The sequence below is a fragment of the Heloderma suspectum genome, chromosome 3 (assembly GCF_057233095.1).
Source record: "Heloderma suspectum isolate Gila_16-S chromosome 3, 16-S_ref, whole genome shotgun sequence".
Taxonomy (NCBI): Eukaryota; Metazoa; Chordata; class Lepidosauria; order Squamata; family Helodermatidae; genus Heloderma; species Heloderma suspectum.
This window is the reverse complement of record NC_139460.1, coordinates 154,514,638-154,531,354: the sequence shown is the minus strand read 5'-3', so window position 1 is coordinate 154,531,354 and position 16,717 is coordinate 154,514,638. Positions and strand designations below refer to the sequence as shown.

General features: G+C 46.1%; 1 protein-coding gene across 1 annotated transcript in view; it reads right to left on the bottom strand.

Annotated features, from left to right (window-relative positions):
• Nucleotides 1-15,165, bottom strand: part of HS6ST3 (heparan sulfate 6-O-sulfotransferase 3) — a 311,206-nt gene extending 296,041 nt beyond the window's left edge. The window contains exon 1 of the mRNA XM_084844758.1: nt 13,823-15,165. Within this exon, the coding sequence (XP_084700884.1) occupies nt 13,823-14,472 (650 nt within the window). The 5' untranslated portion in view covers nt 14,473-15,165. The remainder of the gene's footprint in view (nt 1-13,822) is intronic.
• Between the last annotated feature and the right edge of the window lie 1,552 nt (nt 15,166-16,717).

Below are 16,717 nucleotides of genomic sequence, written 5' to 3'. Positions count from 1 at the left end.
TGAAAACCATTAAATCTATGAAAGCAAATGAACATCTAAGCTTTTAATGAAGTGTTACAAGACACATGTTATTTCTTAGAAATCATTTTTTAAAGTCAGAACATCCTAGTCTAAGATATTACTTATTAGTGCAACTAAGAATTTACCCAGAGTACTTTTGCTTTTAAGGAATACAAGTGAGTATTCTAAGAGGCTCTGAAAGTGCACACACAGATAATTACGGGCAGGACATTCCGCACAAAAGCTTAATTTGAGCCAGGGTGCAACCAGGAAAATGAGAAGCAGTTCTAATTGTCAGGGCCCAGCTTCAGTTAGGGATGGCGGAGAATTCCACCACGGATTTCAGTGAGGCCGAATGCACTGGCATTCAGCCCCCCCAAACCCGTGGCAGAACGGCCTCCTACCCCCCGCGGATTCCCCCCCGGGACGAAGCTTACCTGGGGTGGATGTTCCGGCGGCGGCAGCTCCGGCGACGGGTCTTTCGACTGGCTGCCGCGGCCGCCATTTGCTCTGCTGTTTGCCGTGATAGGCACGTAGCCTATCACAGCAAGCAAAAACAAAAACAAAACAGCGTACGCGAATGGCGGCGGCTGCAGCGACCGCCATTTGCGTTCCCTTTTTTTCACTGTTTTAGCCTACATAAATATTTACGTAAGATAAAACTGCGGAAAAAAAGGGGAACACAAATAGTGTAGTGGGCGCTATTTGCGTTCCTTTTTTTTGCCGTAATAGCTTACGTAAATATTTACGTAGGCTAAAACGGCGGGGGGAAAAAGGAACACAAGTGGCGCCCACTACGCTATTTGCATTCCTTTTTTCCCGCCGTAATAGCCTACGTAAATATTTACATAGGATAAAATGGCGAAAAATAGGGAACGCAAATGGCGGCCGCTGTAGCCGCCGCCATTTGCGTATGCTGTTGTTTTTGTGGGGGCCTGTTGTGATAGGCTACGTAAATACTTACGTAGCCTATCACGGCAGCCTGGCTGGACGAAAATGGCGGCTGCCATTAGCGTCCGCAGCAGCCCGTCCGCGGCTGGAACTCCGGCTGCAGACGGCCCTGGCCAGCTGCTCCGCGGAGCCGCTGTGGAGCGGAGCCAGCTGGGCAGGATTCCGGGGAGAGACGGAGCGCCTCCCCCCCACCGTGAATCACATCTGTGAAAAGCTAAGTGACTTTCGTACATCCCTAGTGTCAAGGGCTCCTTGGAGGCCTCTCTCAGTCTAATCCAGTAGCCAAGTCCAGACACAGACAAAGGGATTCTTTTCAAAGCTTTATTCCTCTTTTACAACTTAACAACTCTACCATTAGCAATTAGATATGCGCAGCAGAGTACCTATGCCCTAAGTTGGAACAGTTGGTCCCCGGTTGAAAGGGAATTACTGGCAGACCCCTGAACTTAAGGACTAGGGAGAGTCCCTCCCCTTTTCCCTTGGATCCTCTGGGCGCAGCCGTTGTCTGCACACCAACCGGGCACTACGCCTCCTTTCTGTGCCCTCCATTTGGCGCCGCTCTCTGCGTCGGCGTCGCGCATCCACCAAGTCTGCTTCCCGCGCTCTGTCACTCCCTGGACTGCTATCTAAGCTAGGAATGCTGGTGGGAGGAATCTCCGTCAGCTGTTGGCCCTGGGAAAGAGGAGTGCGCTCTTCTCCCAGGAGCGACTGCGCTTCCTCGAATCAGAACTACTCTGGGATTCTATGGGCTCCGTGTCCACCCTGACACCTAGCTTCAGTACTGCAGTGGGCCTTGTAGGTTATAGTCAGGATTTTATTGGGAGTAGCCTGGAAGGACTTGGGCCTATTCAGCCTCTGGAATGTAAGAGTCTGTGTGAGCTTCTCTCTGTCAGTGTTCTCAGAGCAGAGCCAGGGGGAGTCACCCAACTCACTGTCTACCTGCTGGCCTGGTCTTGGTAGGCAGGGATGCTGGAAGCTGTCCGTGAGAACCTGACAGAGGTGGGGTGGGGTTTGCAGAAGGGCTGCCCAGGTTGAAGCATGACTTCTGGAGGGCTGAGCAGTGACGCCCTGATGTTTAGACAGGGGCCTTGCTGAAAGGATAAAGGCCCTTGTCTGTCAAGGGATTTGGAGGGGGTGTCCTACAGTCACACCTTCGCTTTTAAGCTGATGCAAAGGCGAAGAGCCTTTGCTAGGAACATCTTGTCTTCATTGCCCGAAGACTTCTCTGTTTGGATCCATCATCATCTGGGTTTTTGGAGGCACTTTGCACATGGACTGGAACTTTGGATTGTTAAGGACTTGCCATGAAAAGGACTGTGAGGCTTTTCATCGACTTGAACTCTCATTGCTGTGGACTGTGTGTCTGTGTTTGTAGTCAGCTCAATGTACAGCAGGCTGGGTTTGATCTATGACTTTTGGACTTCCCTCTGCCAGAACTCATGCAGCATGGAGTTGCTAATGCGAAAGCGGTGGCCTGGAATTCCTTGTGTGTGGGGGTATGCCCTTCCCTTGATCTTGATGGGCCTTGACCATGTAGCCTGGAGTTATCAACAAAAGATTCAAACTTGGACTCTCTATGGGTGTGGTTTGTTTAGGTCTTTCAAGAAGTTATCCCTTGATTGCCTGATAGGTTCATTCCAGGAATCGCTTTCCATGTCTGGGGTTGGAACAAGGTGAAATAATTGTTTGGGTTAGGTACCCAGGAATCCAGAGTCCCTTCCCTTGTGTTCAGAACCATGGAGATGGCAACGGAGAAACCATGTTGAGAGGATCTCAGTCACTGTAGTAGTGTTTAGCTTTGGACTGTTCTGGAATTCCGTAGAGCCTATAGCTACTAACCATCAGCTATATGATTTCTGAAGAGTGTAACCATTAAGCTTTTGCTGTGGAATTCCCTGCAATAAAGAAATCTCAGTGGGTTGAGGGCCCACTTGCCTGGATCAATGTGTTGCCTACTGAGATAGTATGCTGCCATGTTCAATGTCCCCTTTATGTGTTAGGCTAAGATTGAGAGAATGGATTGCTCCACCCAGGCAAAGAGGTTTGCTTCCTGTTGAAGCAACTTGGAGCTGGGGCCCCACTCGATGGTTTATGTGGGCCATCGTGGGCACACTGTCCATTCTTATGAGGACATGGTGGCCCTGAAGGTTTGGTGAAAGTGGACCAGTACTAGACAGGCTGCTCATAATTCCAGGCAGTTGATGTTGTGGCTGGCTTCTATGGGAGACCAGCGGCCCTGGGTTACCAGACTGTGGCAGTGGGCCACCCACCCAGTTAGATTGGCATCTGTTGTTACTGTTATTCTTGGGGGATCCCTGAGGGGAATTCCCTTGTGGAGATTGGCACAGTTTCTCCACCAAATGAGTGACATTTTGACTATGGGGGGAAGTTGGATTAATCTGTGGATTAAATTTCAGATGCAGAATGGATCGCCATGACCTGTCTTTCTTTGGGACAATGAAGAAAATGGAGTAAATGTTTGAGAGCATTTCTGGGGGATGGAACAGGCTCTACTGCCCCGCTGTTCAGGAGGTTTTGAATAGCTTGTGAAATGATTGCTGTGTTTTCTAGGGAGTGGGAGGTAGAGGGAGGGGAGGAACCTGTCTCTGGGGTGTGTAATAACCCCCCTTTAATAACCCCCCTGGATCAATGTAATGTAATAATTCGATGTAATAAACCCCCTGGATCAAGCTGAGTACCCATTTGTCTTTGGACAAGGTTTTCCACCTGGGAAGGAAGTCCTATAGCCTTCTGCCCACATGGGATTTGTTCCTGTCAGAACTGCTGGCAGGTTTACTTGGAGGCCTGTGAGGAGTTGGGATGGCTGGTTCCCTGATGGCCCTTTGGGGTAAAGCGGGACCAAGACCAAGATGGCTTAAAAGACCTGAAGTCTTTGGACCTGCCGAAGTCTGTGGAGGGATGAAAGGAAGGATAGGACTTGCCTGGCTGGCATTTCTCATCCCTTTTTTGGGACAAAGGCATTGCCTTCTTCTTATCTTTGTTTCCACAAGGATGTCCTTGAGTTCCTGTGAACAGAACAGTGGCTAAATTAGCCCTGGAATAGGTGTCAACATTCCAGTGTTTCAGCCACACGGACCTCCTGGCGACAGTGGCTGTGGCTATGGTTCTGGCTGAGTAGACTAGAGCATCCCAGGTGGCGTCCTCCAAGAAGGCAGATGTTTTATATAATTTAAGGATGCCTCTATGCAGAGTCCTGCTGTCCAAATCAGGATTATTAAATAAATCCTCCATCCAGAGCATGAATGCCTAGGCAAAGAGAGAGGAGGTAGAGGATGCTCTGATGGCTAGTGCAGCTGCTTTGTGAACTCTTTTAAGGGTGACATTGGAGCATTTCTTGTTAGGATCCTTGGATGGGGTGGGGATGTCTCCTTCTTTTGGAGCAATGGCTCCTGAAAGAAGAGCTGTCGCTGAGGCATCTACGAGGGGCAACTTAAATTCTTCCACTGCTTGCGGTAGGAGTGAGTAAAACTTTTGTGCTACATTAATGACTTTCTGCCTTCGAGTTAAGTGGCCCATTTGGAGTCCACTAGCGGTAGCATGATCATAAGGCTCAAGAGATGCAGCCATTTGGTGGTTGGAAGAATGGGACACCAACAAGCTTTGTGGGGAGCTAGAACATGCTTTGAGGCTGGGTTACCTTAATGTGCATTATCTTCTTTCCAGTCTTCTTCAATGCAATTACTCAATTCCCTACCAGAGCCATCAGAACAGAGATGAGAAGGAGAGATTTTTTAATTAATTTTTTAAAAGGAGCATAGAAGGAACTCTGGGATTAAGAAACAGTAAGACAGGAGTTAGGAGACATCAGAAAAAGGTGCTTTAAATGGAAACTGGAGAGGAAGCTTGAAAGACTACAGTTCCTGAGTGAGCCAGAGAAAGAACTGGGGGTGAGGAGGGAGGAAGCGACACCTGAAAGATCACAATCATGTGATGCCAGCCTTCCTGGGCAATGCCAAGGAAACAAGCCAGTCTTTTGGATGTCTCCTCACACCATAAAGAGAATAAATAATCCCAATTTCGACCATTACTGTTTTTCACTTGAGTCCCACCAGTCCCCCCGCCCACATCAGATTTGATCTGAAACAACCTTTTTCCACGGGAAGGTATGATTCTGGAAGTTTATGTTGACTATAGGGTTGCTAATTACCTAGATAAAAGTTAATCTTGGACAAGGTAGTTATCAATTTTAACCAAGATTTACTTGAGAAAATAAGAAAAGCAAATTATTAGTACACCAATGAAAATTACAAGAACACGTTTTGGAGTTTGGTAATAATTTTGTAATTATATGGACTGCTTATTTTAAACTAACAAACTGAAAAAAACCACCCCAGCCTAAACCTGTATGAAAATTTAATTTTGTTAATGAAGTATTAATTAAGAAATACTAGTTGGCTAAGTAAACCAATAGTAAGTTTCCAATTCAGAAGCTTAGTTGCTATTTACGTTTGACCTACAGCAAAAAGTCTTAATTCTATTCAAGATAGATCCCTCTCTCTTAGGGACAAAGTATACATGATGTTGCATGCATCTTTGCTTTTAACATCCAGTTTTATAAAACACAAATAGAATCAGCTGGGGAAGGCTGGCAATTATTAGGATCAAAAGTTAGGTGTAGAAAGGGGATTTAACTCTTTCCTCCCTTGCTATGGTCCTGAGATTAATCTCTCCGCTAAAGGCAATCCTTGCATTAGGATGATATCCCCTTTGGTACCAGTGGGGAATTCCCCCCAACCCCAGTAAATACCAGCTTCAGAGGAGGGTTTCCCCCCAGACTGCAGCAAGGGAGGAAAGGGTTAAATAATCCTTTTCAAGCCCATTGTTATCCTGATAATTATTAGCCCCAACCCAGCTTATGCTATTTGCATTTTTTTACTAAACCACACACACATACATACACACACACAACTGAATGTTAAATATAAAAGACACATTTAGGGTGCAGTCCTAAGCATGTTTAGACAGAAAAAAAATCCTACAACTGAATGAATAAAAAATTAATACAGATACACAAATACTATGTAGTCTACTGAATAAATAACATTTCTGTTAGTTTCCTTTTTAAAAATCTGTGCCACCTTAAGGGCGCAATCCTGTGGCTGCTAGTCAGCAGCTAGACAGCCATAGACGGTTGGTTTTTGGGAACCGACCTCAGAGCCTGTGCTCCGAGGTCAATTCCCTGAGAACCAACTTCCACGCCCCTCTTGCGCTGCCTCGTAATCAGCGCGGAACAGCCCCGTACTCCACACTCGGAAGAGGAGTGCGGAGCGGCGAAAACAGAGTGTTCCTGGGGGCATGCTGGGGCAGGGAGGGCGGAAGTGCCATTCCGATGCTTCCTATGCATTATCCAGCATCCGCACCCCCCACTCCGACTTCCCATGGCTAGACTAGCTGCAAATGCAGGGCGGCTGAAGCGTGGATTGCACCCTCCACTGCTTAATTTTGAATTATTTTATGCACACATAAAATAATTTTTTTATTTAAAAATTTCAGTCCCTTCACAAGAGAGTACAATACTCATGTTTGAATACAATTGGTGCTATTAAAATATTCAATAAAAAGACCAATTTTAACAAGTATTCAGTTCTCTCTCTTTCACTCTTTTATAACGAGTTAATTTTGCCTTTAAATCATAGTACCATAAGTTCTCAAACTATTCATTAACCACTGGAGCAATAATAATTTTAATACATAACCAAAACTGAATTAGCTGTAACCCATTGTAGTGTGGTATGCTGACAGATCAGTTTTAAAATATTTAAATATCAATGCCCTAAACTGGGAGGTTCAGATTTTCCTCAGATGGTAAACAATAAAAGAGCCCTAGTAAATATCTTGTCACCCTAACTGCTGATCATATCCACAACCACCCTGTTCTAACATTAGTTTGGATCCAGACACAGTCACATTGAATGACTAACAAGTCTAATTGATTTCAATGAGTCTATCGTAATAATAAGTCTGAATCAAACCCATATGTTCATCCCCACACAAGTGCTAATGACAGACAAAAACGGATCCTGTGCTCTGCCCCTTGATCTTAGCACTGCAGGATCTTAATGCAAAAATATCTCTTATAGTTAGCAGGAGGTATATGATATGGAAGTTTGTAAGACATCCAGGAGATACTCTTATACTGAGCCCAGATGGAATGACCATATGGGAACATTTTCCAAAATGACCCTGGCACAGGAGTGTGGAAGTCCCCCAGGGGACCACATTCCCCAAATGCTGATCTGCACAACAAAGTGTCCATCTCTTCAACCCAAGCCCCCACCAAATGTATTCCTCACTCCAGTCAGGCTGTCATTTGATAAAAACCTCAAGGACATGTTGGGTTTTTTTTTTTAAAGGAAAACAAACATTAACTGAAATGTTGTCCATGAAATGTCCACATTTCTGAACACGTGCAGAGGGATTGACAGCACTGGGAACAGAGAGCAGAAATACAGGGTGTTTCAAAAAGATGGACCCAATTTGAAATCGCTGTATCTCTGCAACCACAAACCGCTCATGAATGAAACTCTTACCACTTGAGAGGGTGGGGGGCATAGAGTTTCAAATGATTACTGCTAGAGACTTCTCTCAGCGCACAAACAGCCCCTAGCCTCAGTCATTCGCAAGATGGCGACCCTGCAACACAAGGCGTTTTGCATTCTGCAGTTCAGCAAGACTGCATCTGTAATTGTGCTGCAGCGTGCGTTTCAACGGCATTTTGGCATTGTTCCGCCAATGCCAAAGAGCATTTGTCGTTGGTACTGACAATTTGAGGAAACAGGCTGTTTATGTAAGGGGAATAGCACAGGGCGACCACGCACGTCAGAATCACGGCAGCAGTGACTTCAGTGGAAGAAGACACTTTGAGAGGCATTTGGGACGAATTCAACTATCGTCTCGATATTGTCCGTACAGCAGGTGGAGGACACATAGAGCATTTATAAAATGGTTAGTGAAACTTAATAACTCATTCAACCATTTGTAACTTTTGGTGTAATTGTAACATGTTGCCATCGTGAAATATACTGCTTTGAAATTGGGTCCATCATTTTGAAACACCCTGTATGAGTAATGTAAAGAAAGAAATGATAGCAGGGAGGATTGGGCAAGATTAGGGCAAAGAAACAAACAGAAAGATTCATTGTACAAGATGTTGGAAAGATACGAAACAGATTGTTTACTATGCAAATATTGTGAAGCATCAACTTGAATTTGAAAGTAATTTTCTTCCATACTAAAAAGTCCAGTTGAAACATTTACAGGAAGAAGGACAAAGTACAACTTCTGCAATGTTTGTTTTTAAACATTTTGGAAACTGTTAAAACAAGTCCTCAATGTTAACAAAATTTACGAGAGTTGCCTGCCGTTTGAAGAGGGAGGCGGTCTCGCTAGCCTAACTTAAGGCAGGGAGGTCCCTCTCTTGTCATGAAGCCTCTAAGCACAGCTTTTCATGCAAGGCCAATCGGGTAGACTGTCTAAGTTCCGCCCCTGCCTTCTCTCTCTTTGCTCTGTGCCTGCACCTGGCTAGGGATGTACGAAAGTGACTTACCTTTCCGCGGATTATGTTGATGCTGGGTGGGAGGCGTTCCGTCCCTCCCCCTGGAATCCTGGCCGGGGGGGGAGGCGCTCCGTTCCTCCCACCCGGAATCCCGGCTGGCTGGCTGTCCTCCGCAGCGATTCTAAGGAGCCGCTGGCCGGCTCCGCCAGCGGCCGGACATCTGGCCGCTGGCTAACAGGGACGCAAATGGCGGTGGCCGTAGCCGCCGCCATTTGTGTCCCTGCACTCAGCCGTGATAGGCTACGTAAATGTTTATGTAGCCTATCACGGCTGATTTTTTTAAAAAAATAAATGCGCATACGCAAATGGCAGCGGCCATGGCTGCCACCATTTGCGTTCTTTATTTTGGCACGTCTTAGTCTACGTAAGCATTTACGTAGACTAAGACGGCAAAAATAAGGGGAACGCAAATAGCGTAGCGTCTACACTATTTGCATTCCCCTTATTTTCGCCGTCTTAGTCTACGTAAATATTTACGTAGACTAAGACGTGCCAAAATAAGGAACGGAAATGGCGGCGGCCATGGCCACCGCCATTTGCGTACGCGCGTTTTTGTTTTTTTAAGTCAGCCGTGTTAGGCTACGTAAATCTTTACGTAGCCTATCACTTTTTTTTTTAACTGGAAATGGCGGCGGCGGCAGCCGGTCGGAAGACCGGCCGCCAGAGCCGCCGCCACCACCAGGAAGATCCGCCCAAGGTAAGTCCAGTCCCGGGATCCGTGGCGAAATTCTCTGCCATTCCTACACCTGGCATCTGTTAGGTCATCCTCCTGTTCGCTGCCTCTCACGGGGGGGGGGGGTGAGGAGGGACCCTCAAGCTCAGCCATCTGGACGTTTGTAACCTGAGAAGCAAGCCTATCATATCTGGACTAGCCTGAGAAAACACCTCCCCCACGTCTGATGCTTCTCCTTCAAAATCTGAACTGCTATCCCACTCCCTGCGCTCAGAAACACCCCTGACATCTTGGGTGTTTTAGGCATTTCTTTATTTATTACATTTCGATACCGCCCAATAGCCGAAGCTATTGAAAACATACCTGTTTGCTTTGGCTTTCCCCCAGCCATGAGTTATTTTTGTATCAGCCTCATGATGCTATTGTGTGTATTGCCTTTTTTGTATGTTTTTATTCTTTTATAAACTGGTTTGGGATTTGTTTCAAATGAGAAGTGGCATGTAAATGTTAATAAATAAATAATAATAAACAATTGTTAATATTTGCAAGCTTTGATTTATTGCAAAGAAATTTTTTATATATTCTTCCTGTACCTCACATGAATGGATGAGTAGGTCAAGCTAGTACGAGAACTTGAAATGTGCACTTATTAATATACCAAGTTTTATTTTAATGTTTTAATTTGCACATCAGATACGGAATTTCAAGAAACCAAAGAAAAATTCTGAACATGTGAGGTGAATATGGATCCAGAAGAAGACCTATGTGTGAAAGCTACTGAGAAGATCTGTGCTGCTCCTACTGCTTTTATAAAATGCACTCAAGTTTTCATTCCCACAAGTTCTGACACTGTGGCCTAAGGGCACTGACAATTTTTCAGGGAGTTGTTTTTATAGAATCCTTCAATCCACAGAATGGTGAAGAAAGACTGCACCTGTAAGTATGCTCCCAGAAGAATTTCACAGTCCTACAAAGAAAAGCTATTCCTTTGTTATAGTTATAGTCTCACTACTATACTCTCATGCTGTAAACAAGTACTGTCACTGATTTAATTTCTGCTTTATATCAAAAGCATCTGTAGAAAGACTCCGTGTGCACAGAATTCTATTCTGGTGTCTCATTATTTGAATGGGTCCTTTTTCAATTTGCCCTCTCAACCGGGTACTGTTATTATCTCTATCTTCCAGGCCTTTTCTGCAAGGACAGTTTTGGAGCAGTCATAGTGAATGGGTTTTACATCAATTCTGCCCTCCTAGAAAACATAAAGAGTGAGTAAACTTGAAATACAGGGTTATGGCACAAACCTGTATACCAAGTTTAATTGTTCTGTCTTCATATTCAAGGATATACCAAATTATAGAATACAGAAAGAACAAATGCTGAACATCTGAGTTATGAAGTCTCACTCTGGTTGGCAAATCAAAAAAATTTAGCAAGTGTGTGTATATATTTGTTGATTGTACTACTGCTAATCATGTGAAGGAACAAGGATATAAATAGGATAATGAATCCTGGAAATCCACTTAAATCCTGCTCCTGAAATTTTACCGGGATGCCACACTGTATCTCTAACATGGAATTCCACATTACTGAAGCATTATCACGAAGAATACAGAGCTCTAGACATTGATATGTTTGGCCTTGTCCACATAAAGGGGCTTATAAATCCGAATCACTCTGCTGAAGTGTGATTAGAATAAATGTATTTATTTATTTATTTATTACTACATTTATATCTCACCTTTTTTCCTCTTTAAGGAACCCAAGGAGGCGTGCATAATCCTCCTCCTCCTCTCCATTTTATCCTCACAACAACAACCCTGTGAGGTAGGTTGGGCTGACAGTCTGTGATTGTCCCAAAGTAACCCAGTGAACTTCATGGCTGAGTGGGGACTAGAACCCGGGTCTCCTGACTCCTAGTCCAACACTCTAGCCACTACACCAGACTGGCTCTAAAGGGATAAGGCAGCTTTCCATAATTTGGAGTGATGGAAAACCAGTCTTATTTATTGAAGCATATTCTTTGGCCATTGGCATAAAAATAAACATTCTATGAAGACACACAGTGTTGGATCCTGACTTAGTCATACTTAGAGTACACCACTGAAAATGATGAAACAAATTAGTTGTGCTTAACTTTAGTCCCTTTAATTTCAGTAGACTTATTCTATGTATAACTAAGTCTTGATCCAACCCAAAATCGCCAGCACATCATTTTAAGAGGGTATCAGCATATGGTGTCAAAATTTACAGAGGCTTTTTGCTAGGGAGAACATACACAATTGGTAACTTCCATGTAGCAGCCAGCTTCAGATTCTATAACATAAAAGCCCAAATTGGGATGACAGCAACACTACTGTAATTTTAGCTTATTTTTCAAAGCAAAATACAGACATTTATTTTCAGAACCATGAGTTCACATCCATGTCAGCCCTTGTACCCAAGTAGAAAAGCCTAAGAACCTTAAATCCTGATTGTGTGCGCCAAAGTCTCCTATAAAAAGGAAAGGCCAAAGGCCTCTCACTCTATCATCTGCATTGGTATGGAAGTCTTAGTATCCTGATTGCGCTTACATACTTTCACACTTTGATCCTAGAGTGGTAGTATGTGTATAAACCTTTTCTGACTTAAGATGTACTTATACCTGCTGATGAAGGCAGTTTATCCTGCAGTCCTTATGCAATTACACTATCTGGTGCTTTATTTCCTTTAGTGTGCGCCATAACATTCACTTCAATGATTCAATACAGCACAGTATCCAATTTCTTTCCCCTCTTTTCTTATGCCATTACCACTAACTACTGCAGAGAGGCGTCCTGGGTAAAGTTTGCACAATATCCTTCTATCCTGCAAGCCTAGAGTCCAACCTTCGTATGGAAGCCTTACTAAGTAAAGGGCACAGCAAGGAAATATGTGCCATCATTTGAAGAGCTGTCCGCTAAGACAAGTACTTGCACTCTTGCCTGACTTAAGAAAATTATGTTGCCTTTATATATTGCTACACTGCCTCTCTATCTCCAAAAGAAGAAAAAGAAATTTGTCACTTTATATAACTTTTATAGTTCACCTGATGTTCAGGTTAGTTAACTGCCTGATTCTCTCTCTCTCTCTCTCAATCTTGTCAGCATCTTAATAGCTCCTGAATTTTACTACTACTTTTTTGTCCCAAAAGCTTACAGACACTTCCACAAGACAGAAACAGACTACAGGGAAACTTGCCTCATAAGTACTTAGTTACTAATTGAATAAAATGATGGGGTGGTTGCTTCCATGATACCCATCTGGATTTTTCAAACTAACACTAAGGGAACAGGGTCCCAAACTGAGAAAAGGGAACAGGATGGGAAAATGCAAGACTACTGAGCAGGACAAAAGTTTTTTTAAAAAAAATGTCAAAGTACAAATGAGATACAGACTTTAACAAAAGAACTTCCCTCAAGAACTTCGGACTCAACTGCAAGAATTAAATGTATAGAATTTCCAGTCTAGGGGAACTCTTGAGGAAAGTAATCCCAAAACATTTGTTCCAAATTAGTTTGCTTGTCTAATGGTAGTCTCCCATAATTTACAGAATTCTTGGAGAATCGAAGTATACTAAAACAAGACCGTTTTCAAAACGTGAGGCTGTTTTTATTAACACAGTGTAAATATTAAACTTTGCATCATTTAATCTAGGCATGGTGTCATTGTTTTTAAATTAAGCCATGATACCAACAAGTGGTGAGAAACATGCAGCCCAATACAGTGCAGACTTACGAAGAAGTAAGTGCACAGACTATTATTTCAAACAACAGAAACCAGGCGAATAACCTCTTGTCAGTGTTCATCTAAAAGATTGTAAGCCTAAATATGAAATATATAGTAAGGGGTTTTCACTCATATATTTTACCGTAAGCTAGTAACTTAGTGCATGAAGCAATAAAAACCTGCAGGATACCTCATCAGGAGAAGTGATATCTATGCAGCAAAATAGACATTTATTTTCTGTGATTTGGTCATGTGCATTGGTCTCCAACAACAATGCAATGGTAACTGTTGGTTAAGATACAAAGTTGGTGTGAGGAAAAGACCCTTTTCCAACTACCAAGTCCCTCAGATTACGAATTTTCTACATTTCAATATGTCACCCTACATATATTGTTTGGACTTATCCTATATGCATGCACCACCTTTGAGCTCACCTTGAGATGGTAAGTGTTAAAATTGGAGTGGTGCCATGGAGAATAGCTTTTTTGCACCTGGATACTTTTTGGTGATCAGGCACTTTTTGGCTTGATATGTAATGTCTAAATCAAGACTGCAAATGGCCATGAGCCTAATCACCTATGGCAAGTTGAATGGTACATACTATATAATGGTTAAGAAAACGTCGAATCAGGGAAACGACAAATTGCTGCTTTCATCCAGGTTCTCAGAGGCACAAAAGTCTAACAAATTACCTAAGTACATGCGGACAGGTTGGCTAATAGAGATGGTCTGGGCTAGCCCTTCTGAAGGATTTGCAAGGCTAGTTTAAATCGAATCCTAAGGTGGCCCTACATGACTTGCTATCTGCGGCAGGTCCTTTTTCTTCAAGTTTATTCTACAACTCTGGGGAGCAGCTGTGCGCGCAGGCAACTAACCTGAGGGTGCGATTGGCGGGGCAGCCCCCCCTGCGCTCCATAGCGGCCGGCACGCAGCTGGTGAGCTCGGTCCAGTCCGCATGCAGCCCGCAGCTCCAGCCGGTGGAGAAGCGCGAGAAGAGCCACGTGTCCCCCTTGTCTCCTCCACCCGCGTCGGCGGCGGCACTCTCCCCACCGGCGCCTCCTCCGGCTCCCGGCCGGTGGCAAGTGCACTTCTTCTGACCAGCGCGGCAGTAGCAAGGCTGCTCCAGGCGGATATTGCGCACCAGGTGCCTCCCGAAGGTGGTGCCGCCGGTTTTCTGGATGTGCAGGAAAACCATCACGTCGTGGCCCCGCATGTCGAACTGCACGCGGCGGCATAGCTCTGAGAGGCCGAAGAGGAACCTGTGCCCGGACGAGCGGAGGGCGAGTCCCGACGGCGCCCCGCTCGGCTCTCGGCGCAGGTGCTCTCTCCGCCTGGTCAGGCGCCCTCCGCGCGGGAAAGGGCCCGCTGAGGGGAAGCCGGGGCCGCAGGGGGGGGCGGCTGGAGGGGCCGCGGCAGGCGCGTTGGGGCAGCCCCCGCCGGGGGAGGCGTACTGGTAGAGGATGAAGAGGAAGAGCAGCGCCAGGAGCGGCGGGAGCAGGAGCCACCGGCTCAGCCGCTCTTCCATCGTGCCCGGCGCCGGGCTCGCTCGCTGCCGCCTGGCTGTCGGCTGCTCCGTTCAGGCAGCGGGCAACTGCAGCCTGTCCCGGGCTCTTCGGGGCAGCAGGACGCGCCGCCGGAGCGAGCGAGCGAGCCGCAGCAACGTCGACGTCGCGGGCTGCTGCTGCCGCCTCTTCTTCTCCCACAGCCCCATCCCGGGCATTGCGGCTGAAGAGCCGAGCGCCGCCGTCGGGGAGCTCAGCGGCTGCGCGTCGTCCCCTCACAGGCGGTGACAGGCGCGACGGCGGCAGTGACACAGACGGAGCGTGTGGCGGCTCATTCTCTCCGCCCCGACCTCCGCAGAAAGCGTCCGGGGGGGCGGCGGGGCTGTCCGGCGCTCAGCCGTTTTGGCGCATCTCTCCCGCTTGTGCTTCTGCTCCTCGGCTGCGCAGGAAGAAGGGAGAGCGGGACGCGGCTCCTCCTGCCGCGCGGAGGGAAGAGCCGCGCCAGAGAGCGCGCCTCATTCCGCGAGAGCGATGAGAGGATTTTGAATCCGACTCACAACCGACGCCTCAGCGGGGGAGAAAGCGGGGGGGGCGACCTCTCCTCACTGAGGAAAGCGCGAGCTCCCCGGCCGGCACAGTCCCCTCGCCTCCATCGCTCCCCGGCCGCCAGAGCTGCGGCTGCTGCCTCTCACAACGCGCTATATCGCTCTCTCCTCGCCGGGGAAAGGCTTTACGCACCGCCAAGTCAATCGCCGAAGCGTTTGCCAAGCACCCAATCGTCGAGCTCAGCATGCCGGCCATAGTAGCCAATAGGAATCCAGGGCAAAGATGTGGGGCGGTATTTGTTTCCTCTCTTTCTCCCGCTCTTCTACCAATGCCCCTACTCTTCTCAGACTGAGGGGCGGGGCAGCTTTGTTGTGGTGACCAATGGAATTCAAGTTGCCGTTGCGGAGGGGTGGGGAGGGAAGCGGGAGAGCGCAGGGCCACAGAAGCGATATCTGCACGTGGCGAAGCCGGGCAAAGCATTGTCGCCACGTGTGCAAATAGAACTTCTGTTCTGTTAGGCAATGTAATGTTTTCTTCCTGAACGTGAGAAAGTAGCATCAGATGAAGGGCCAGATTTTCCATACCGTGTTGAACCATATTTAAAGCAATAAATGTGCCATCCTCAGGAGAAGGAACAGTCGAGGAGGTGCCAGCAATAGACTCTATACAGGTTGGGGTGAGGGGTGGAGCAAATTTCAAACTGGAGAATTTAAGATGAGCAAGACAAGTATGGAGAAGCCCAAGAACATCCCCTCACAGGCTGCCCACTGGTGTGGAAGAAATATGGTGGGCTTCTTTGCAATAAAGCAGGAACAAATTGTGTGGCTGCTACATTGCGGTTCCAAAAGCAACAAAAAATGGAAACTAACGACAGGACGCAAAAGAAGGCTCACATCTGGAAGCAGCCTATGTATGACTCGCTCTTACCGGGTTTCTGTGTATACTTTTCAGTTTATTCAGCCAGAGCACCTGAACAGGATTCTTTGAGAAGTGTGGCAGATTTAACTGTGGAACAGTGCGCATTCAACCCTTGTCCACCTTAACTGCTTGAGAAGATCAGGATTATCTATCTGGATGACTGAGATTATTAATTCCTTCCAGCGACAATCTTGGTTCTCTGTGCTAAAAAAAACGCAGGGATGTACCCAACACCAAGCCACAGATTTGCTAGCCTTCACAGAGGTTGCCCAAACGATGTTGGTAAGTAAGATAAGCACTCTGCAAGAAGTGCGGAATTAAGCCACAACACTGTGATTGATTAGAAGAAATATGAACAGGATTTTAGGAAGAATTTAAGTATTGGATCAAATCAGGGCTCCTTGGAAAAGATATTCTGCCCAGGTCCTTCTTCAGGTGCCTGCAGCAGCGGTATGGTAAGTGACAACAAAGAAAAGAACTTCTTTGGCAGTGGCACCCCAATTATGGTATGCCCTCACTACAGAGGCTTGCCTGGCATGCATGTGGCAATGTTTCCAGTACCAGGCTAAAGTGTTTGTGTTCACTCAGGCACTTTAACTTGTGTACTAGCTTTTACGGTCGTATTTTATGTTGTGATTTAATGGGTTGTACACCACCATGGAATTCTTCACCACAGCTTCTCACAGAATGAACGGCAGTATAAAAACACTGAAAAAAAACAACAACCTGAGTTATTCCCATATACTTCAAAGACTCTTATCTGCAGATTCCCCTGGATAGCAAATGTGTATGAATTTCACTTTA